The 23,203-nt window shown below is 40.2% G+C and overlaps 1 protein-coding gene across 5 annotated transcripts in view; it reads left to right on the plus strand.

Moving 5' to 3' along the window:
- Positions 1–23,126, plus strand: part of NHS (NHS actin remodeling regulator) — a 335,826-nt gene extending 312,700 nt beyond the window's left edge. For 3 of the 5 annotated variants that reach the window (XM_070502398.1, XM_070502402.1, XM_070502401.1), the window contains exons 4-9: positions 6,813–6,875; positions 8,916–9,108; positions 11,731–11,862; positions 12,853–15,834; positions 16,379–16,505; positions 19,069–23,126. In XM_070502398.1, the coding sequence (XP_070358499.1) occupies positions 6,813–6,875; positions 8,916–9,108; positions 11,731–11,862; positions 12,853–15,834; positions 16,379–16,505; positions 19,069–19,693 (4,122 nt within the window). In that variant the 3' untranslated portion in view covers positions 19,694–23,126. Of the gene's footprint in view, positions 1–6,812; positions 6,876–6,912; positions 7,690–8,915; positions 9,109–11,730; positions 11,863–12,852; positions 15,835–16,378; positions 16,506–19,068 lie in introns of those variants that run through there. The other 2 variants (XM_070502403.1, XM_070502399.1) reach the window with 2 other exon arrangements.
- The last annotated feature ends 77 nt before the right edge of the window (positions 23,127–23,203 follow it).

The following is a 23,203-nucleotide window of genomic DNA, read 5'->3' on the forward strand; positions in this document are numbered from 1 at the left end:
AAAAAGGAAAAAACAGGGGCTGGCCCCGTGGCCAAGTGGTTAAGTTTGCGCACTCTGCTGCAGGCAGTCCAGTGTTTCATTGGTTCGAATCCTGGGCGCGGACATGGCACTGCTCATCAAACCACGCTGAGGCAGCGTCCCACATGCCACAACTAGAAGGACCCACAATGAAGAATATACAACTATGTACCGGGGGGCTTTGGGGAGAAGAAGGAAAAAATTTTTAAAAAATCTAAAAAAAAAAGGAAAAAACAGAAAAAAAAAATAAAGGCAGAATGTGCATGGCTTATGTGTGAGAAGGTCTTATCTTTTTAAATTTTTAAAAACTTTGCTGTGGTAAGGTCAAGCATGACGCTACTGAGCCTTTGCCGCATCTGACCTGAGTTACGAGGGAAGAGCGTCACTTGGAGTGAGACCGAACGTGCAGCATCTCTTCAGTTACTGCAAGCCTCTGAACCCCCAGCTGAGGTCAAGGCGCGGAGGGTGAGGGAGGAATTCTCCCCACACCTCTGGGCTATCCTGGGACTCACACTGCCAGCTCCTCTGAATGGGGTGAGGGTATTTATGCTGTTTGCGCAAGAAGGAGTTCAAAGCCTCCTTCTTCCCTGCACTTCAAAGCCTGGCCTGCCTTTTCCCCACTCATGTCTTTTATTTGGTACTAGCAACCTTTGAGGATTGATGAGCTGAATGGCCTTTGGCAGTGACCCCACTAATTGGCAAAGCTGGCCACAGGGGATGAATAAGATACTCGCTGGCATCAACATCACAGTGATCATGGTCCAGTGGGCCGTGTTTTGTGTTTTTCTTGACAGTCCAGAGCAATTCCTGTGAATAAACAACTGAGCAGAAGCAGGAAGTGTTCTCCCCCCGCCACCCTGGCCTCCCTGGAGCCCTCTTTTCCATTCGCGTGGCAACTAATTTCCACACATGCCTCAAAATATAATTTTGTTATGCTCTGCACATTTAAATCGCTTCATTAACAGAACACCATTAAACAAAGTGTTCCTGAACTTTAAAATACATAAAATCATTGTGCATTCCATCACCCTAAGAATTTTCGTTCAGTCCCAGCTGAGATCAAAAGGAAGGCGATTCTTTGCAGTTCCACGCTGTCTATCAGAAAGCCTCTTTTTGGGTAAAACTGCACCATTGCCATTGCCATTGCCATTCAAGCTCTGCTCACTAGGGGCTGATCTTATACCCAAAACGTCTATCAATCTATCAACAAGATGGGATTCAAAAGGGGACAAGCACTTACACTTTTGCGTCTGGCTTCTTTTGCTCCACATACTGTGTTAGGGTAGATGTTGCATGTATCAATAGTGTGTTCTTTTTTTATTACTGTGTAGTATTCCATTGTATGAATACAGTTGTCCATGATTTCTTCATCCATTCTGCTGTTGGTAGCTATTTGAGTTGTTTCTATTTGTGGGATTTTTCGGGGAGCTTTTATGAATAAAGCTGCTATATATAAAAATATTTATAAATATTTCTGTGCAAGGTTTTTTGTGGACGTACTCATTTTTCTTACCTCCATACACCTAAGAAGGAATTAAAGGGTAGACATATGTTTAAGTTTATTAGATCCTGTCAATATCTAAAGTGGCTAAACCATTTTACACTCCCACCAGCAATTTATAAGAGTTCTAGTTGCACCACATCTTTGTCAACACTTGGTATTATTCAACTTTTGAATTTCAGCCCCTCTAGTATATAGTAGTATATCACTATGTTTTTCATTTGAATTTTCCTGAGGAGAAATGATGTTGAGCACCTCTGCACGTGCTTATTGGCCTTTTGTAGATTTTCTTTTGCAAAGTGCTCGGGAGAACTGAGGAAGTGGTGGTGGCAATATCTGTCAGGGAAGAGAAATATGGGTATGATTTGGAAAATCAGACTTATCAATGATAAGGCTATTTTTCCCAGTCTGAATATTTATGTACTTTGTTGTTTTAAATAGATATTAATACATAAAGTGGTTCAAAGAAGGAGAAGAACCCAGTAGGTACCTGTCACCAAATCCCTCCTGGCCTACCAACCATGGTCTAGAATTCTGCTACAGAGATTTATTCCTTTGGATTTATCACTAGGAGTTCTCAGCACATTCATGTGAGTGCTGCAGGCTTCCTGCTAGCTGTACAGCTGGCTGAGAGAGCAGTGTGAAGGGTTTGGGCACTCGGGGATGCTGCATTCAGGCTCTGGGGGAGCATGGAGGCCCTGGCTGCCTGGGAGAGAGTGGTGACAAAGGATAAACCAGGAAAGGGAAGAAAGGCTTGGGACAGAGAAAGCATAAGATGTGTCCTAAACTCATACGTACCTCATCATTCTGTTTTCCCATGGTTGTTTACTTTGGTGAAAGTTGGAGTTGAGGAGAGAAGAAAGGGAGCAGCATGGTATGAGTTAAAAATGATGTTATTAAACATGTTTGGAAGATAAGAGCATAGTGCCAGCCAGTAGGAGACTTCAGGACCATCTCAACATAATAAAAGCACTCTGTAATTGTAGCAGCAAGAGTGGTATGTGAAGAAGGTATTGCTGGACTCCTTTAAGCCTTCCAGAAAGGTCAAAGCACTTCATATTTATGGACCACACTTACACACACTCCAGTGAAGAAAAAATTTGAGGCAGACAAGGTACCCTCCATCTCACAGATAGGCCATAATATGTTCAGAAATGCAGGGACTTGATCAAAGGACAAACAAGCCCCAGGGCAGAATGAGAATAAGAGCCCAGATCACCTCACTAGGAAGCCAGTGTGGCTTGCAATGGACATGACGTCTTCACTCTAAGGTTTTATTCCTGTATTCAGATGTACCACCACATCCATTCTCTAGTAAATATTTCTCATGTTTAAGACAGCATGATAGTAATAAATCAGCTCTGAAAGTCGACTTCTATAAATGCCATGTGGTATCAGTTAGATCACAAACCAAAGCCAATTTTTCAAAACATTTCCTGCTGGAATACCCACAACATTTTAACAGATGTCTTTTGGAAAGTTTTGAAGCAAAATAAGCCCCCATCAGCATATAAAATAAAATCAGAAAGAAAGTAAAATATGGAATGGAGGGATTATTTTTTTTATTTTGGCAGTAAGAGAAAGGTTGGGGAAAATCTTGAGATCTTTAGAGAAATGCTTGTTCATAGCCACAAAAGTGAAGAAATGAACTTTTCTCACACACACCCCACAAGAAAGATTAGGGTTTAGAAAATATTCCTTCATTATTCACCAAAGAAATTTCTTTGACTGCTTTTGAGTATAATGTCTGTTATTTCTTGTTCTGAACACTAGTCATAAGTATAACTCTAGCTTTTATTGAAGCAGTTTCATGGGAAACTAGGGAAAGGATTTGGGGGTATAAGTGATGGGGCCAGCAGGGACAGAAATAGAGTGAAAGCATCCAAGAAGCATCTTTTGTCAGGGACAAGATGGGCATGACTGGTGGTAGCTGATTTTAAAATGGTATGACTTGGAGTCTGAAGCCTTTCAAAATCAGTGGTAGGAGGGCCAGAATGGGAGACTAGAAAAGGAAGGAGAAAATTTTTTTCGCATTTTTCTCCAACACTTTATTATGAAAAATTTCAAAAGTATAGAAAAGTCAAAAGAATTATATAGTGAACTCATGGGGGAGATATTATTTTTAATCTGACAATTTGTTTCCACTGGGGCTGATTTTGACCTCATCAAAGAAATGCCCTTGAATGAATGAACGAGTGGTCTCACAGTCTTGCCACACACTTATTCTGGGGAAGTCAAGGTTGTTCACTGTACTCCTGCATGGAGCGATAATTCCAAAAGCAAGAGTCCCTATGGGTCTGCTTCTATCGTCTGTTGTTTTGGATGCTTCTTTCTCATGCTGTCTTGTATCTTCCTTGCCTTGTTAGCTTTGACTTTGTGCTGGATGTTGTACTGAAAAATTATATGTGAAAATAATTTGATATTATTTCTTTAGAGAGGATTTTTGTTTGCTTATGCCAGGCCTATGGGGGGATGCTAGCAGTACAGCAAATATTTATCAAGTATTACTGAGGCAGTAGGAATAGAGTTATGAACAAAAAATGGCTCCTGTCCTTATAAGCTGTACTCTGAATAAGCAATAGGATTCATTTAAATAGAGCCTTTAAAGAATAATTTAGTTCATACAAGCTTCACCAGCATGTAGCTTTTCCTAACCTTATCTATCTATACCTGTTAAGGAGTGGCATGCTGGGTCATGCAGAGATGCTCTGAGGGAGGAGTTCTCTCGAAGTTTTATTTCTTAGATAATTTAGAAAAAAAAATTCTATGAACTGATTATTACATTCATCATATAAAAATCTAATCAGAAATAGTCAAAATGATTTTAGTTCCTTGGACCAAACACTCAGGAAAGAGGATGCTTTAAAACACTACACTAAGGCAGTTACTAATTCATGGCAGAAATAAAACCATAGCCCATTTGAACAACATTATGAACTTAAATACTCTAAATCAATAGATCATCTGCAGGGACTTGTGTGCTTGTGTCTAGGTGGTAGAACCAAAGAACACAACCCTTCTACATACAAGCTCAAGAGTACCTAGTTCCAGCCCTCATAAGTTGGAGGTAGGAGCTACTATCAAAATAGTGGAGATGCCGATTAGCTGAGAAGGACTCTTCTGTGGAGTGTAGCCCATGGAGACTTTGACTTAATTATGGTGACCAGAACTGAATGGTCTGAGCTCCCTCTCTGGATTTGCCATCCTTAGTTATTTCCAGGTGTTAACTCATGCTTGTTTAATGGGACAGGGGTGGTTATCAAACAGATGAAAAGAAAAACCACTCATCCCTCACTCCTGGAAAAAGTATTCAATAGGAGAGATAACTTAGGAGATTTAAGACAAACTACCAAAATTAATATATTAATATTAATATCATTAATAGGTTTTCTGCCCTGCAGCTTCCTGCTGTGTAATTTTTTGAAATCCTTTCATGAGACACCAAAGTCTGGTTTCTTGGAAACAGGTTCCTTTTCCACGTAGGTTTTGCCTCCCGCTTCCCTGAGTTTTCTATTTTGCACAGCCCCGTGTCATACTTGAGACCTGCACATCACTATCTGTGACTGATTCTTACGAGACAGCCAGGTTAGTGTGTGAACTCAGGCCACATACACCACATCTATTAAAATGATCAATTTCAGCGAGGGAGCCAAAGACACTACAAAATCATTTGTCTTAAATAAGATCTAGATCAAAGTTAACTGAGTCTGAGGAGATGGCATTTGCTTTGCTTAAAAATTAATGAGCAACCTTGTTAGCCAAAATTTAGAAACTTAGGATAGAATTAGACCTTGAGTGCTCCCCCCTAAATGCCTGTCTGTCATTGGCTGAAGAATAACTAGAATCAGCATACATCAGTACTGAGCCTCCAAGTGTTGCTTGTGGTTTCCTCTATATGTTTTCACCTATTGGCACTAAGATGGTAAATACCCTGGGATTCTGTGGTGTCTGCTTCCTCCTGAGATCTTGAGCACGACCCTTGCTTTATTTGGGTTTCCTGTCACTGTTAATGCACACAGAGCTGGTATCATTCAAGTGCACAAACAATTTGCTGAGCTCTTACAGTGAGGAGGCATTTTGCTGGCACCATGGAACACTGAAAGGAAAGTTAAATATGGCTCCTGACCTCTAGAAATTCATAATCTAATAGGTGAAAAAGAGACATCCAGCCATAATTCATGTTACATTAAAGCAATGCTACATGGAAAGCTGTAATAGAGGCCTAATTGGATCCCAGGCTGACACGGTTTAGAGTTTAAAAGAGTTTCAATATCCTTCTCAGTAGATCCTGAAAAGGAGATTCTAGTTACCAGATTATTCTCCAAACAGGACTGGCTACATAATTTGTGGGGCCCAGTGCCAAATGAAAATGCAGGGCCCCTTACTGAAAAACTAAGAATGTCAAGACAGTGACAGCACTAAACCAAGTGTGGAGTCCTTCTAAATGCGGGGACCTCTATGACTGCACAGGTCACACGTCTGTGAAACCGGCCCTGTCTTCAAATATAGTCTGAATATAAAGAAGAGGCAAATTTTGAGCAGTCCAAAGGAGGAAATTATACACAGGAAATTTTCTTCCAAGTAGTTCACTGGGAAATAAACTCACTCTAAGGAAAGAAAATAATTCAATCTTTCCCAAATTAGCAAATGGGATTGGGATCTAAAAGATAGAAAGTTACAAATTGGAAAGACAATTTCACAGGTATTTCCCAGCTACAAGGTAAGGATAATAATAATAGCAGTAGTAGTAGTAGTAGTAGTTGACACCAACATGTAGAGCATATTAAGTGCCAGGATTCTTCTGAGTCTATTACGTATATTTACTCATTTAATCCTCAAAACAGCCCTGCAGGGTATATACCATTTTCTCCCTATTTTAGAGATAAGGAAACTGAACTTAGAGAGCTTGAATAATTGCCCCTGGTCACACAGCAAATAAGTGGTAGAACCAGGATTTGAACCCAGACAGCCTAGCTCCAGAGTCTGTCCTCTTAACCACTACAGTCATGTGCTGCTTAACAATGGGGATACTACACACCTAGGCTGTATGGTACTAATCTTATGGGACCACTCTTGTATATGCGGTCCGTCATTGACTGAAACATTACTATGCGGCACGACTGTATTTATGCTACTTCTCATAAAATAAAGACGCATTTGGAAGGAAAGAAGGAAGGAAGGAGTTATCCCAGTATATTCATTCATTAATATCACAGATGTGGCTTAACCAGGGTATACTGTGTGTTGTGTGCATGTTTTTAATTTTTTCTTTTTTTGCATTTTATATTCATAGTTTAACAGCACCCGTTCGCCCTCCCCCACTGAGTGTTGCCACATGACCCCATGGAGTAGAAAGGTACTGGTTCCGAGAACATTCCGTCACAGCCCTATCCCATCTCCCCAGACACTTTCACTTTCTTCTCTCTTTTAACTTTATGGCAAACTCTGTTGTTTCTAACTAACTGTTTCCTTTTAAATCAACTTAAAGAATGGTATTTTCCTAACTTGAATTAAATAAAATATAATGTAGACATCCATGCCGTTGGCTTTTTTCCCCACTTACTTCCCCCCCCCCCCAATTGCATTTAAAGCTCTCTTCAAGATGGGCATCACCTAATGCCGCTCCTGGATTTTGTAGTTAGGAGGAAAGAAATTCCAACTTGCCCTATATTTATCAGAACTGTAAAGGTTCAGCTTCTCAAATCAAAAAACAAAAAGGGAACAGGACAAAAGGATTCTCTGGCAGCCAATTGTCCCTGTCACCATTAAATAAAAAGTGCCTTTGGCTCCTGGTCAGAGCCTGTAGTCAGGTCACTATTCTTTCTTTGTTTCCAGTCCATTGTTATTCAAGGAAGGAATCGCCTACAAAATGTGGCTCTGGTGGTGGGGGTTTCTCTCTGGCTCTTGCTCTCTCTCTCTCCCTCGCTTTCTGTCTCTCTTTTTGCATGCACCAAACTTTTTTTTCTTTTTGGAAGTTACCTAGGAAACAAAGTCTTTTGTGCTCCAACTTTATTTGAGCTATTCACTTCGCTGGGAATCTGCACAAAAGCTGAAGAGAGAAAGAAGTTTGCAATGTTTTACTAAAACGTTCATAGCGAACACATTTTTCTCAAGGGGGGGAATCATATCCTGTTGGGTGTTTGGGGGGCTTTGCAGATACCTCTGACAAGGTAAGAAAATGCTGGGGGTTAGTTTAAACAAGTGGTTCTGGAATCTTCTCTTTAAGGGGACTTGAGAACAGTTCATTTGACAATATGTGAAATCCTCTGAGTCAACAGGGCATGATGCTTCCAAATGTGAGGATGAGAAAATTTTTTAAATGATCCTGATTTTAGGATAGAATTATTATTAAAACTTAACTGAAATAAGAGGAAAAAATATTTATTATATACAAACACCTACCTTCCTCCAAACTATGGAACGAAATAAAAGTAGATTCAGTGGTAAAAACTGGGTCTTTTAGTAATCTGGTTTAGAAACCCAACCGTGAAATCAAAATTGGGATGGAGACTTTTTAATAATCTGGGCCAGGATCCCAGCTCTGAAATGAAAATTAGAAAATATTAATATCTATCAAAGGTTTGGATGGAGAATTTTCAAAGGTCATATAGAAGTCAAGACCTCTCCATAGCTGGAAGAAAAGCTTCATACTGCAAAGCTGAAAGAAAATAAACCAGGACTGTTTTACTCTTCTGAATTTGAAAAAGAAGCCCACTTGAATCTTTCTCCCCAGTAACAGCATTTGTATTTTTCACTAGAGTTGGTGGGGGCAGATTCTTCACTTTTGCTTTTCCATGTGCATACAGTGTTGACGAAACTGCATTTTTAAAGCGTTATTCACAAACACCGTAATCCTGCAGTAAAATTGACTCCTGTGTTTTAATCTGGCCTCTCAGATTAGGTTGGCGTGTCCTTGAGGTGATATGTTCTGGAATCTCTCCTGACTCCAGATTTTCTGGCATGTTTGCCGAACCTTTTCATAGGCATCTAAATCATCTTCTCCCTTTGTTCCTAGTCATCTAGAGCTCTCAAGACTTTCAGTAGGAATTTATGGCGAGACGGAGATCCAGAAAGTGGATCTACCTTTCATTGGGTTGGAGACTCACATTTTTCTTCAGTTTTAAGTTTGAGGATTTCTGGCTACCTTGTCTCTCCTCTTAATTCCACTTGACCTTAAAAGCATGTTTACTTAGCCCATTTTTTTTCCCTTTTCTGTCGCTTGACTATTGAAATTATAACTTTCAATGAGTTGTGCCTACTAACTATTTCTAGGAATTCTTCCTTTGACCTAAAAGCTTATTTCTGACTTCATTTTTCTTAACTAAACTATAAAATTCCTCATATCTGTGCTTATGTGTAACCATGATGGCTGAGTCTGAATGTACTTCATTTGCAGTCCCATCCCCCAGAGGATGAAGATACAGATGTCATGTTAGGGCAGAGGCCGAAAAACCCAGTACACAATATCCCCTCCACACTGGACAAGCAGACCAACTGGAGCAAAGCACTACCTCTCCCGACGCCAGAGGAGAAGATGAAACAAGATGCTCAAGTGATTTCTTCTTGCATTATTCCCATCAATGTCACCGGTATTGTTCTGTTCTTTTCTTAGGGGCAGTTGGGTCAGAGTATTCTGTCTATTAAATATGTTTAAAACCTGTGCTGCTGGGCATACCAGTTAAGAACACCAATTTGTAAGCAAGTAATACTTTTTTCATCGGAATACAACCAGATGATGCTCAATATGCTTTTGTCAGGTTTTGAACATCAATTTGCATATGTTCTGCTGGGCCACTTGTTATGTAAATGATGGACATTTTCTTTTTGAAAAAAAAGTCACCAAATAGCTCTTTGGCCATAGCTGACTGAAATAATGGAGAAAGCGGCAGTGATTAATCATATGATAATGATGCGAGGCACTGCAAGAAAGGAAACAGCAAACCCCAGGTTTCTAAAACCGCAAGTAATGATCCTGTAGACCAACTATAAAATCTGTTTTCATGCTTCCTTGGATGAAGGTAGGCTTGTTTAAAAGATTGCTTAGACTTCCACATTGATTTTAGGAATTTTTGACCTAAAAATATATGGATTCATAGATAAAGTCTGAATTCTACTCTCAACCCAGCAAGCCTGTCTTCCGTTCACTCTCTGTTTTCCTCCTCCTATGTACTGAGAGTTTGAATATTAGTCTAGATTGAATGCAAGCCTTTCCAGACTTTTCTTGAAAACTTTATTGGGAGCAATTGTAAATTCCAGAATTGGATCTGGTAATCTTAGTTGTAAGTAAAACAATGTTATAAAATATTCTAACTTTCAAAGATACAAATTAAATGATCTATCCATTGGGCTTTCTTTAAACATCTCTAATAGTTATATTTTAACTTATTTATATATTGGAAATTTCAAAATGGCCATATCATGACTGATTTTCATCCTGGGACCATGTGACCAAAGATTGCATGTTGCTTGAGATGCATTTTGGACACAGCTATTATTAACCACACTCAAATTTTTCTCACATAAAGTGGCAGCAAATGATGATGAGGTATCTGGGATAGATATTATTTCCTTCCTGAAGAAAAGGAGTGCTGGTTGATCTGCTGATTGTGAGCAGGGAGTTAATTTTCCTGATGACCTATTCAACTTGTAGGATAAATTGTTCTAAGGATGTGCACTTTATCTGATCTACGTAATCTAAATGGGATGAATTAGGGGAGTTCAGCTGTCAAAATGGATCATTTTGGCATCCCTTAAACTAACTTTCAGTTCTTGGAACATCTGATTATTAGCAGCACCTGCTTTCTTCATGGCACTGTAAGTAAAATCTTGTTTTCAAATTTAGTTCTTTGATTATGGGTCTTGTGATTCAGGAAAAGGGAAGATCTTTCCTTCTGCTTTATTTCAGGGACTCAGATTAAAGCCTAGATTATACGTTGATTTCAAGAGCTTTAATGAGAAAGTTGTTAATTATGTCCATATAACACATAGTGTCTGTATGCCATGATTATTACGATTAGAGTGAAGGATTTTAATTTTTGGTTGGAACTAAGAAAGGAAAATTCCATTAGTACAAATTCTCCGATAATTTTGTAATCATTCATCATGTAGTATCTCATAGATTTTTCAAAGTGAGTTCTAGCAACTGTTGTCACTGTGATGCTAAGCAGAACTCAAACTGCTTCATTATATAGCTGAACCAAGGTTTAACATGCCATCCTGCCCCATGCTTACCAATCAGGATAAATGATGAGGCAACCAGCTTCCAAAGCTCTTTTTTAATCATGGCTTTCTGAGGCAAAGCTCGCTCTGAAAAATCCATGGTGCGTGCCTGTGCCAGAAAGGAATTTGAGTTCCTCACCTCCTCCCGCAATGTTCTAGTTTTGATCGGGCTGCGTGTAGTGGGTCAATAACGTAATTATGGGGAGAAACTAACAAGCATCATGGTTTGCCCCCTGTATGTACAAAAGCAAACAGACACACATAAAGACTGGGGATTCCAGCTTTATTTAGAGGTGATACAGAAGGTAGATCCACTGAAGTGCAGAGCTGGAAACTATCTTGTATTTTTATTTTATATTGATAAGACACTGGCGCTAAACCAAAAAATGTCCAATTTAGAAAGTAGACAGAGTTACATGATGATTTAAAAAACAAATCTCTAGGCTTTTTCCTCACAGCAAGCGTGTGTGTGTGTGTGTGTGTGTGTGTGTGGAGGGTTTGGGCATAGTGGGTAGAGGGGGAAAAAAACTCACAAAGATGCTTTTAATGAAGAAATGGGTAAAGATATGTTAGCTGAACTAATTCAGATTAACATCTTGGCTACGGATCTACTATGCAAAGATATCAGCTTCAGAGAGCCCAGAAGTAGACCGGTAAATAGTAGTAACTAAAGGTTGGAAGTCCTTAAGGAGCCATTTCTGTGTGACAGGGATTCTTTGATGTTATTTTTCTCTCCTCTTTCTTTTGATTTTCCTTCTTTGCTTGTTACTTTTGGCAGTGTAAGCTGCTGTGGAGAGCTGCATTTAGAAGTAAAGCTTAATGTACTGCAGCATAATTTAAATAAGAGCTGAATAAGGGCTCCCTTATATTTGTTCACAGGCTTAATCCAAACTCTTCCTTTACTTCCAATCAATAAATATCACTGTGTTCCAAGCAAATGAAAATTTGTTTGCCATTTCTAAAGGCTAATGAGACCTATTTGTGGGTTGCAGGAGTTGGTTTTGACAGAGAGGCTAGTATACGCTGCTCTCTTGTTCATTCACAATCCGTACTACAGCGGAGACGAAAACTGAGGAGGAGGAAAACCATCTCGGGTATCCCCAGAAGAGTCCAACAAGAAATAGGTGTGGTATAAAACTGTTAACGGTTAACATTCTGTCGGGTGCTAACTATAAGGAGATGAAATAGAAGCCGGCCTTCAACCAGCTTCCTTAGAAATAGTCAATGTTGTAACTTGTAGAGGTTTTGAAATGGGGTGTACTTGTTTTATGTTCAGCAAGCCAGGTGGTATTACTTTTTAAATCTCTATTCTTGACTGTGAAGGTTTGATCTTATGGATTTAGGCATATATGTTCAGGTCTTATAGCTAAAATGTAATATTTTGCTATTTTAAAAAAAATTATTAAGGTTGAAATTATGAATAAAAACTAAGAAGAGTCAATAAAAGAATCTTTTAGAAAAGTATACCTTATTCAAATAAAGGTATACTTTTATAGCACTATTTTAAAAGGTAAATTTCAAGCATACTCAATTAAATATTGAATATGGATAATATGATACCCTTGGTGACATTTTTTTCCTGTTTTTTCTGTTCCATGTCATTAGGATATCTCTTCCTATGGTTTATTATTATTATTATTGTAGCATCTCTTGTAAATAAGATTTTTATTTCTTATAATTAATTCTATGATTCTTATTTTGTTATGTTTATATTACAAAATAAAAATGAATAGTGGCCAAGAAGATAAAATGTACTTTAGTTAAAAAATATCGTAGTCTCTTATTGGGGCACAGTAATTTGATAGTGAAGAGAGAGAGAATTCACAAAAGATCGAAAAGCATATCTTCTCTTAGTCTACATACACACATGCATACATATATAGTGTGTGTGTGTGTGTGTGTTTTGTGTGTGTGTATAGAGAGAAAGAGACAGAGACAGAAAGGCAGAGGGAGAGAGATTCTCCAAAGCATTGTAACTTTCTCTTAACTTTCTATGCTAATTTTTTTCTGTGAGAAAAAACTCCAACAGGCCAGCACTCAGATTTGTGAGCATCTCTCAGAATGTCTGTTAGTCTGCTGATGTAAAAAATATCTGTGCTTTCCATGTGCCCTAGATTCTGATGAATCGCCCGTGGCCAGGGAAAGGAATGTGATTGTGCACACAAATCCAGACCCTTCCAACCCTGCCAATAGGAGGTCTGGAACCAGAGACTCAGAGTGCCAAACTGAGGATATTCTGATTGCTGCTCCATCCAGAAGGAGAATCAGAGCTCAGAGGGGTCAAAGCATTGCAGCTTCCCTTTCTCATTCCGCTGGCAACATTTCTGCATTGGCAGACAAAGGCGACACCATGTTTACTACTGCAGTGAGCAGCCGCACAAGATCTCGGAGCCTTCCCCGGGAGGGCAATAGAGGTGGGGATGCTGAGCCTAAAGTTGGTGCTAAACCCTCAGCATATGAAGAGGGGGAGCCTTTTGTGGGCGACCGAGAAAGAACCTCTAATGATTGCAGCGAGGCTCCCAGCAGTCCAAGTGCACAGGAACACCAGCCTGCTTTGGGCCTGTCCTGTTCGCAACATCTTCACAGCCCCCAGCACAAGCTAAGTGAGAGAGGGAGGTCACGTCTGTCCCGAATGGCTGCCGACTCTGGCAGCTGTGACATCTCCTCCAACTCAGACACCTTTGGGAGCCCCATCCACTGCATCTCCACAGCTGGTGTCCTCCTCAGCAGCCACATGGACCAGAAGGACGAGCACCAGTCATCCAGTGGCAACTGGAGTGGGAGCAGCTCCACATGCCCCTCACAGACCTCAGAGACAATCCCTCCTGCAGCTTCTCCTCCCCTCACTGGCTCTTCGCACTGTGACTCAGAGTTGTCACTAAACACAGCTCCTCATGCTAATGAGGACACCAGTGTCTTTGTGACAGAACAGTACAATGACCATCTGGATAAAGTGAGAGGCCACCAGGCAAACTCCTTTACCTCCACTGTGGCAGATCTGCTGGATGACCCCAACAATAGCAACACAAGTGACAGTGAGTGGAATTATCTACATCACCATCATGATGCCTCCTGTCGCCAGGATTTTAGTCCTGAGCGCCCCAAGGCAGACAGCCTGGGCTGCCCTAGCTTCACGAGCATGGCCACTTACGACAGCTTTCTGGAAAAGTCTCCATCAGACAAAGCAGACACTAGCTCTCACTTTTCGGTGGACACAGAAGGATACTACACCTCCATGCACTTTGACTGTGGTCTCAAAGGTAGTAAGAGTTATGTCTGTCACTATGCAGCCCTGGGCCCAGAGAATGGCCAGGGCATTGGGATCCCTCCTACTCTTCTGGACTGTGCCTGGCAGGACTACTTAGACCACAGGAAGCAAGGGAGACCAAGCATCTCTTTCAGGAAACCAAAGGCAAAGCCGACCCCACCAAAACGTAGCTCATCGCTGAGGAAGTCCGATGGAAATGCAGACATTTCTGAGAAGAAAGAACCAAAGATAAGCAGTGGCCAGCTCCCGCCTCATAGTTCCAGGGAAATGAAGCTGCCTCTTGATTTCTCCAACACGCCTTCTCGGATGGAAAATGCCAGTCTTCCCACCAAGCAGGAACCTTCTTGGATGAACCAGAGTGAACATGGTATTAAGGAACCTCAGTTAGACACTTCAGATATTCCACCATTCAAAGATGAAGGTGCTGAATCAACTCACTATGCAGACCTCTGGCTTCTAAATGACTTGAAAACAAATGATCCTTACAGATCTTTATCTAATTCAAGCACTGCTACGGGTACCACAGTTATCGAATGCATCAAATCTCCAGAGAGCTCTGAATCCCAAACATCCCAGTCAGAATCAAGAGCCACCACCCCATCCCTTCCTTCTGTTGACAATGAGTTTAAACTGGCTTCACCAGAAAAGCTGGCTGGCTTGGCATCTCCATCAAGTGGCTACTCAAGCCAGTCTGAAACGCCAACATCCTCTTTCCCTACAGCTTTCTTTTCTGGTCCATTGTCTCCTGGAGGTAGCAAAAGAAAACCGAAAGTCCCAGAAAGGAAATCCTCACTACAGCAACCCTCTTTAAAAGATGGAGCTCTATCACTGAGTAAAGATCTTGAACTTCCAATTATACCTCCTACCCATCTTGACCTAAGTGCTCTTCATAACGTCTTGAATAAACCATTCCACCACCGTCACCCATTGCATGTTTTTAGTCATAATAAGCAGAACACAGTAGGAGACACACTGAGGTCAAATCCTCCACCGTCCCTTGCAATTACACCGACAGTCCTGAAATCTGTTAACCTTAGGTCCATCAGTAAGTCTGAAGAAGTTAAGCAAAAAGAAGGCAACAATACAGATCTCCCCTACTTAGAGGAAAGCACTCTCACAATGGCTGCCCTGTCTCCAGGTAAGATTAGGCCACATATGGCTAAGAAATCACTATCACGTCAGTACTCCACTGAAGACACCATACTGTCCTTTTTAGACTCCTCTGCAGTGGAAATGGGACCAGATAAACTACAGTTAGAAAAAAACTGTACTTTTGATGTGAAGAATCATTGTGATCCAGAAACAGTAACCTCAGCTGGCAGCAATCTTCTAGATTCAAGTGTCACAAAAGACCAAATACACATGGAGAGTGAGCCTATTCCAGAAAACACACCAAGCAAAAATGGTGACTTTCCCACAGAAGGATTTCAGAGGGTCTCTGCTGCCCGCCCAAATGACTTGGATGGCAAAATACTCCAATATGAAGCTGGTCCAGATGGAGCCCTGGCACAGGTCCAGAAGGCATCCTCTGTAGATCGGGAGGAAGTTGCACACCCTGAGTCTGTGGATGTGCTCACATCTCAGTCAAACTCCCCAACTAGAGCCACAGACATAAGCAATCAACTTAAACATCAACTGGGGATGAGCCGCCACCATGACAAAGTGCCTGGGAATATCAGCTACAAAGCAGAGATATCAACTGCAAATTCATGCCCTGAAAAATGTTCCGAGCAGGAAAATACTGCTTCAGGTATTTCAGCCAAAAGTGCCTCTGATAACAGCGGAGCAGAGGAGACCCACGGAGGTGTGGATGACACTTCATTGAAAGGTCAGTGGTTGATAACTTTGTCACAATGGAAAGGTGTCTCATGGTACTTTCTGAAGTTTTTCTTCCTTACATTCCCCATAACACATTACAGCCCTGAGTATTGGTTTCTCTCCACTATTTCTCTTCACTTATTAAAACAATTGAGGGGCCGGCCCTGTGGCCAAGCGATTAAGTTCGCGCGCTCCGCTTCGGCAGCCCAGGGTTTCACAGGTTCAGATCCCGGGCGCAGACATGGTACCGCTCATCAGGCCACGCTGAGGCGGCATCCCGCATGCCACAACCAGAAGGACCCACAACTAAAAATACACAACTGTGTACCAGGGGGCTTTGGGGAGAAAAAGGAAAAATAAAATCTTTAAAAACAACAACAAAAAAACCAATTGAGATAAAACCTTTTGCTATTGAGGGACTAAGCTGTGACAGATATCTCTCTCATTTAAAAAATGGCAGTGAGGTAACTGTTGTTTATTTTTTCCCTGAATCAGTGAAGCGCAGCAGTGTGCCGGGTAACTTGCCTAAAGATGGTTTTTGTTCTTAATTTAAGAATCGTCACCGAGTGATGACTCTCTGATTTCACCACTTAGTGAAGACTCTCAGGCTGAAGCAGAAGGTGTGTTCGTGTCTCCAAACAAACCTCGAACAACGGAGGATTTATTTGCAGTCATTCACAGGTGAGGTAACGATACCAAAGGTTTTGCTCCTTAAGAAACAAATGCTTCTGTCAAATGCAAATATGGGAAAGCCTTGTGTATTTGTAATACATTCAGCAAAAAACAAAAGCAAGCAAAGAAAAGTTATTTTTCCAGATCAAACTGATAGACATATTCAAGTTGGGAAATATGAATCTTCATATATAGATAGACCTCAATTGAGAGACTTTCATAAGAATTGTTGAGAGAAGATTTTTTTTCCTAGAAAATACATTCTGAATCAGATTTTTATTTGAAAACAATTTGTGGTTAAGCAACTTAGAGTGAAAGCTCAAACTCTAGTGTAATCTCTGACTTTTAAATAATTTCCTGAACCTAAAAACCATGCTCATAGCTGTAATCCTACACTAGCAGAGATAAATGTCAGTTGATTCACGAAACCGTCAGAGCTCCAAGGTTGAGACAAAACAGTGTATAAGCCTGCCCTTTTCATAGCTCAGAACAACTAATCACTGCTCCCTTTTTTCCCTCTTTTCCTAAAACTTAAATTTCTTTAATAACACAGGCCTTCTAACATAACATAGGCTCCATATCCCACTGACAGGGGATGTCCTCTGTGCTGCTTTTCCAGGACAGTGTAGGGTCCATACTGCCCGTTCACATTCTCTCATCTGCCCTCTGCACCCTTGTGATCAAGTCCCATATTTGCAAGAACGCTCCTCACAGCCTGTGTCTGAAGAACAGAGCAAGAACTAGCTCTTGGAAACTAAACCCAATCCAACTCAACTATCCAATCCTGATGTGCCTGCTCCTTTCACAACCGTGACTGCCCTCTTCCACTAGAGCTTGGTGACCTAGATGGGACTCCCAAGAGACAAAACGTGGGGACTGTCTTTGCTACCTCATAAAGTTAAACTTTTTGAAGCAAGCTCTTTGCAGGCAGCTTGCCATCATTTTTCCTGGGATTCTACCTGTTAAGGGAACTTGTGTTTTCTGTTGATGTGGTTCTCTTGTAAAGAAGGAGCACTACTCTTCAACACCTTTTTAAAGGAGCCAATCAGCAATGCCTTGTGTGTATACCTTAGCAGGCACACTTCTCCTCTCAGACAGTAAAGAATCATTAGTTTAGTTTTATTTGCCCCTGTGTGTAGTCTAAGCTCCAATTATAATCCCCTTGCCCCTACAATTTATCCTCAACCTTAGGACGAGTTACTAAAATGCTATATAAGTTAAAGAACCAAGTTCTTGCCCCACAGAACCAAATGCTAGTGTCTGTAATAGTGGGTAGAACATAAGTAGTGGAGTCAGAAAGACCTGGAATTGAATCTCAACACTGCCACTTCCTATCCAGTCTTGAGTCAGTTAAAACCTCTGTACCTATCCCCTTAATGTAAATGGGGATACCTAAAGCTCACATATTCAGTTCTGATGATAAAATAACATTTTAGTGTTCAGAATAATGGTAGGTGCTAAAAGTCAATGTTAGTTGGAAACTTCTACCCTATTGGAGTGCCAAACACTGGCATATGCAAGACAACAGCCACAAGGGTTTCAGTGAACCAAAATCAGGCTGGTCTCCAATTGGAAAGCTGACGTTTTCTCTACTCTGTGGATTTTGAGGTTGGTGAGAGAGCTTGTTGCCAATAGTTATCAATGAACTGAGTCACAATGAAGATTCAATTTACGCCTGTTTACTTATCAAAAGAAATAATATGATGATGAGTGCCTAGGTTTGGTAGACACTGAGTTTCGTAATCTTAGATTTGCATTTGTGTAGGATTTATTTATTTATGTGCAGCGCAGTGACAGGAATGATTTTGTTTTCTTGAGAGCTTACAGTATACAGAGCTTCAAGAGCTCCAGAGGTGGTCCAGATTTTTAGCTCCTCACAGAAAACTGGCTTACTGATTAATACACTGTTGATGTTCCTAGGCAGCAATGAAAAATGGTATTTGCAGCCAAAAATGGATTGACAATTAAAAAGTCGTGTAAGAAATTTTTTTATATAGAGGAACTTATAAAGTAGACAGAATAGTGTAATGCACCACCCACCCCCAACCCCCACACACATATCTATCACCCAAGCCTATCAACCATCAACCTATGGCAAATCTTGTTCCATCCATACCTCCATCCACTTTGGTCTTCTGGTTTTCATTGGAAGCCAACCCCAGACATCAGAGCATTTTATCTGTGTTGCAGAGACAGATTTAATAAGAGAAAGCTACAGTCCCTCACTACCTACACTCTAACCAGAAGTGAGATAGCAGTATTTTCTTATACTCTTATAAAACATCCCAATAAGTCCTCCTCTAGAACCTCTAGCCTTCACATTAGTCATTATTTGAAATGGTCGTTTCCAGAACCTAATTTATGTCCACTGGTTATCGGAGAATTTCCCACAGGCTGTGAGTGCTATAAGGGCGAGGGACATATCTGACTCCTCTTCCCCACAGCCAAATGCTTAGTATTTTTATCGGATAGAGTGCACCAAGATACTCTTTAAGGAGATGCGTGAATGTGACTCAACACTTGTAGTTTCATAAAAGTGCATGTGGTTTGAGATATTTCCTTTTCTTAAAAGGTCCAAGAGGAAAGTACTTGGAAGAAAAGATTCTGGGGACATGTCTGTTCGAAGCAAATCAAGAGCTTCCCTTGGCAGCAGCAGCAGCAGCAGCAGCAGCAGCAGCAGCACTGGCTCCGTCACTTCACCTAACAGCAATGTGACCACCCCAAACAGCCAGAGGTCTCCTGGCCTCATCTACCGAAATGCCAAAAAGTCCAACACATCGAACGAAGAGTTTAAGCTGTTACTCCTCAAGAAAGGCAGTCGCTCGGATTCCAGTTACCGTATGTCTGCTACCGAGATCCTGAAGAGTCCCATCCTGCCCAAACCTCCTGGGGAGCTCATAGCCGAGTCCCCCCAAAGCACCCATGAGGCCCATCAGGGGGCGCCTGGGGCCGAGGCACTGTCCCCACTCTCTCCATGCACCCCGCGAGTTAATGCAGAAGGGTTTTCCTCAAAGAATTTTGCCACCTCAGCATCGGCAAGGGTTGGACGTTCCCGGGCACCCCCTGCAGCCAGCAGCAGCCGCTACAGTGTCCGCTGCAGGCTGTACAACGCACCCATGCAGGCCATCTCTGAGGGCGAGACGGAAAATTCTGACGGAAGCCCGCACGACGACCGATCCTCCCAGAGTTCAACATAAGTGGCCTGTGCCAGGCTGGCTGTCAAAGGCCAAAACCCTTAGCTATATGAGGACGGAGGAATAGCACAGAGGACTTGGGAGAAGTCAGGACACCATGGGGTACCATCACTGCTTACCAATGAATTCCTAAATATTTGCTGGGGAAGCGGAAGGTGGTTTGATCTTTCTTGATTATTTTCCATGTTTTTAAGTAGCTGCACTGTCTTTCATATTTTTCTTTAGCTTAGTTTGATTTATCCAATCTCATTCCTTTTGATAATATAGAATTCGAAAATGTCTGCTTTTCGTGGAACTTAGAAAAAGTTTTCCCAGAGCTGCCTATTCAGAAAACAAAGCCCTCAATGTCATAATTCTTAAGATGAAATTACTCTGGAGGTTTGGTATTTTTTTACATTAAAATGAACTAAAGCAAAATTTAGAAGAAAGAACTACACACATGTAAATACCATATTTTTGATAAAAATGTGTAAATAGATTTATCAATGATGAGTGGACATGTGGCCAATTATCTACCACACACCAACTGTTTATAGAACACAACAAATAAAGTGTAATAATTGTATTCTGTGAATACCATTTTCATATCAAATACCATATTTAAATGTCCACCAATATGATTTCTGAGTGATAAACCTCAATATGAATCTTAAAGTGGTGAAATAAAGGAAATCCTGAGGTCATATATGGAGTGTGATTAATTTAAAATAATGAATTCAGACCTAACCATTTTTGTGACAAATTGCAGCACCCAACAAGCTAATAGTAACATGTGGCTGTGATTGGCCACGTGGTGATTCGGACTGAATGAAAAGCATGCTTTTGATTTTTCTTTTAAATCAATGAGAGAAATCATCGTTCTCAACACAAAGCCCTGAACAACAGCATTTGACAGTGTCCTTTAGACTTTAATTTTTCAGCGGATTGCTTTAAAGAGAATGAGTAGGGACAACAATAGCTAATTTTAGGTTATGTTTTATATTAGGCTACTGGGGACATAAACAGTCATAATCTAATGACTATAATCTTTAAACTCCTTAAACAGTTTAGCAATGAGCTCCAGGTTTTTTAACTAACAAAAGTAAAACATAAGCATGCCACAGAGCTGTTGATTTATCAGTCAGTACCTGCAGTGAGTTTTCAGTGAAGCTCTCTGTGCTTATGAGATTCATGCTACCTACAAATGAACAGAAATGACACTGTGAACAACGTAGTTGGGAAATAGGTATGTGTATATGCATTATTTATATTCGCTGTTAAACTGGGAATGGGGAACAGCTCTGGTTCACAATGCTACATGCAACTGAGTTTTTGATTTTACTATATCTGCTTGATGGCAAAAGGGGAGGGGTGGCGGGTGGGAGAGGAAATATCAGGGCAAGTGCTCTGATAAAATGAAGGCAGGGAAACAAGCTGAATTACTTGAAATTACTTGAATTTTCTTGTCTTAAAACTGAAAAAAATGTAGTTACAAGTTGAAATCTGCAAATGGTTTTTACACCTCTGATTTTAACATGAACTGATACTAATGTTTGAAATGATATGTCAGAAATATAAGCAGCTATGTACTTAGAATATGTTTTGAATGGGAGAAGGTAGAAAGTAGAAAGAACCAAGAAGGGATGTGGCCTATACAAGAATAGAATGTGATTAGAATGATAGAACATACCAGAGTTACTAAGGAATTGATAAGCGGCTGGCTTTAAGCTTATGCAAGTGGTATTTGGGAAAGTAGGATGTGTGGAAGGGGGTTTGTGGTTTTGGTTTAATTCATGCAATATGAAGGAGAAAGCCTGGTCTAAGAAGATGCTGTCTTTTAATAGAAACACTTTCTAAGATGTTACAGATAAGAATTAGAGAATCTGATTGCTGTTGGTTTGTTTGGAAAGAAAAAAGTCTGGCTTCTTCTACTATTTGTTTTCATGATCAAATTGTGTTTCTTAATTTCTAGTCATCCTTATATGTAAAATGGGTGCTGGGGGTGGTGGGGTAGAGGAGGGAGAGTGTGTGTGTGAGTGCTTGTGCTAGGATAGATAAGCTACTTGGTAAAGGGTACATTCGAACATTTACAAAGTGTTATACTTTTTATCAAATGAAAAATGTTTGGGGGTTTGAAAACATAGACCATCATTTCTCATTGGAACCCATTAGTTAAGAAAACCAGCATGGTTTACCACCACATGGGAACATGAAGAACTTTTCTCATGCTTTGAAAAGTACATTTGGCAAAATTTTAAAAGTAAAGTTTTTAGACAAATGTGATAAGAAACAGTCATTTCCAGTCACAATAGGTGATCTTTTGTAACTTTCATAAAAGCAGTTCGTTTGCAGTATGGCTTTTGTGTAGTTAGGAGTTTTTTAAGCGTAAAGAAAGGTATATGGGCTTTAAAAATGATTCTAAATCTTGAATAGAAAACACATGAATTGGTTTAATAAATATGTCACCTTTTTATTATTGACATTAATTTAAGTAATGGTACCATATATATTTAAAAATACATATTGACTTGAATTGTGAGGCAATAAGATACCTTCTATATGTAATGATCACAGAACTAACCCTTATAACATAGTTTTACTTATTTTGTTTACTCTAAAAATCTATAGCAGAGTTTCTCTATTTTATATTTCATAGATTTAAAAAAACCCAAATAAAGATGGATTTTAAATTCACTGTGGAAAAGAGTAGTGAGTAACAAACTGAGTAAAAAAGCAAGAAATCCCTTAGTAATCTGGAAGAGTTTACATGACTTTATTACATAGCATATAAAACCAAGATTTAGAGGGCTGTCTTCAACGTCACTACCGTCTTGAAGCAGGGCACACACGTTAGGTATTGTGAAAACATCAATCCAAACTTTTCTTCTGTTTGCACTGATGCTGATTTTTAGTTCTTTTGTTTATACAACACGTCTATGTTGTGTGGGGAAAATTTTTTCCCTTACTTTTTGATTTTTTTTGGCTAAGTAGAGGACATGGACTAGTTGTAGCAAACAAAACACACCGTTTGCTCTTGCCAAAGGTCAGTGAGTGAGTACATTTGCTGCAGTGGTGGCAGACTTAGAGAACTAGATCATGACAAAGATTTAAAACTATGAAGAAGGTTACAGTGTAACTATTTCGGTACTAGAACCAGTTCATGCTGGCCGAAAAGACAATGGTTTATGGACTTGCATCCATTTTGTATTTTTGTAATATTTGTAAATATGAACTTTTTAAATCGTTGCAAAAATGGTTTCTTTTGTAAGATGTTTTCAACGTTTACATTCAATTCAAGCCTTTGTATATTTTAGAGCTGTGCAACACTTTAAGTCTTGTATTTATTTTTAGTAAAAATGGTGACAGTTTCGTTGTGAACCCCTCTCAAAAAAATGTACCAGAAAAGTTTGATTACCTAGAAAGTGTGTATAGAAACTGCAAATAAACGTGACTGCAATTAAACAACTGGTTTCTCTCTTCATTGTTATGTAATTGCATTCTTGGGGTTTCACGGACAGCAAGTGTTTCACAGGG

The sequence above is a fragment of the Equus asinus genome, chromosome X, assembly GCF_041296235.1.
Source record: "Equus asinus isolate D_3611 breed Donkey chromosome X, EquAss-T2T_v2, whole genome shotgun sequence".
Taxonomy (NCBI): Eukaryota; Metazoa; Chordata; class Mammalia; order Perissodactyla; family Equidae; genus Equus; species Equus asinus.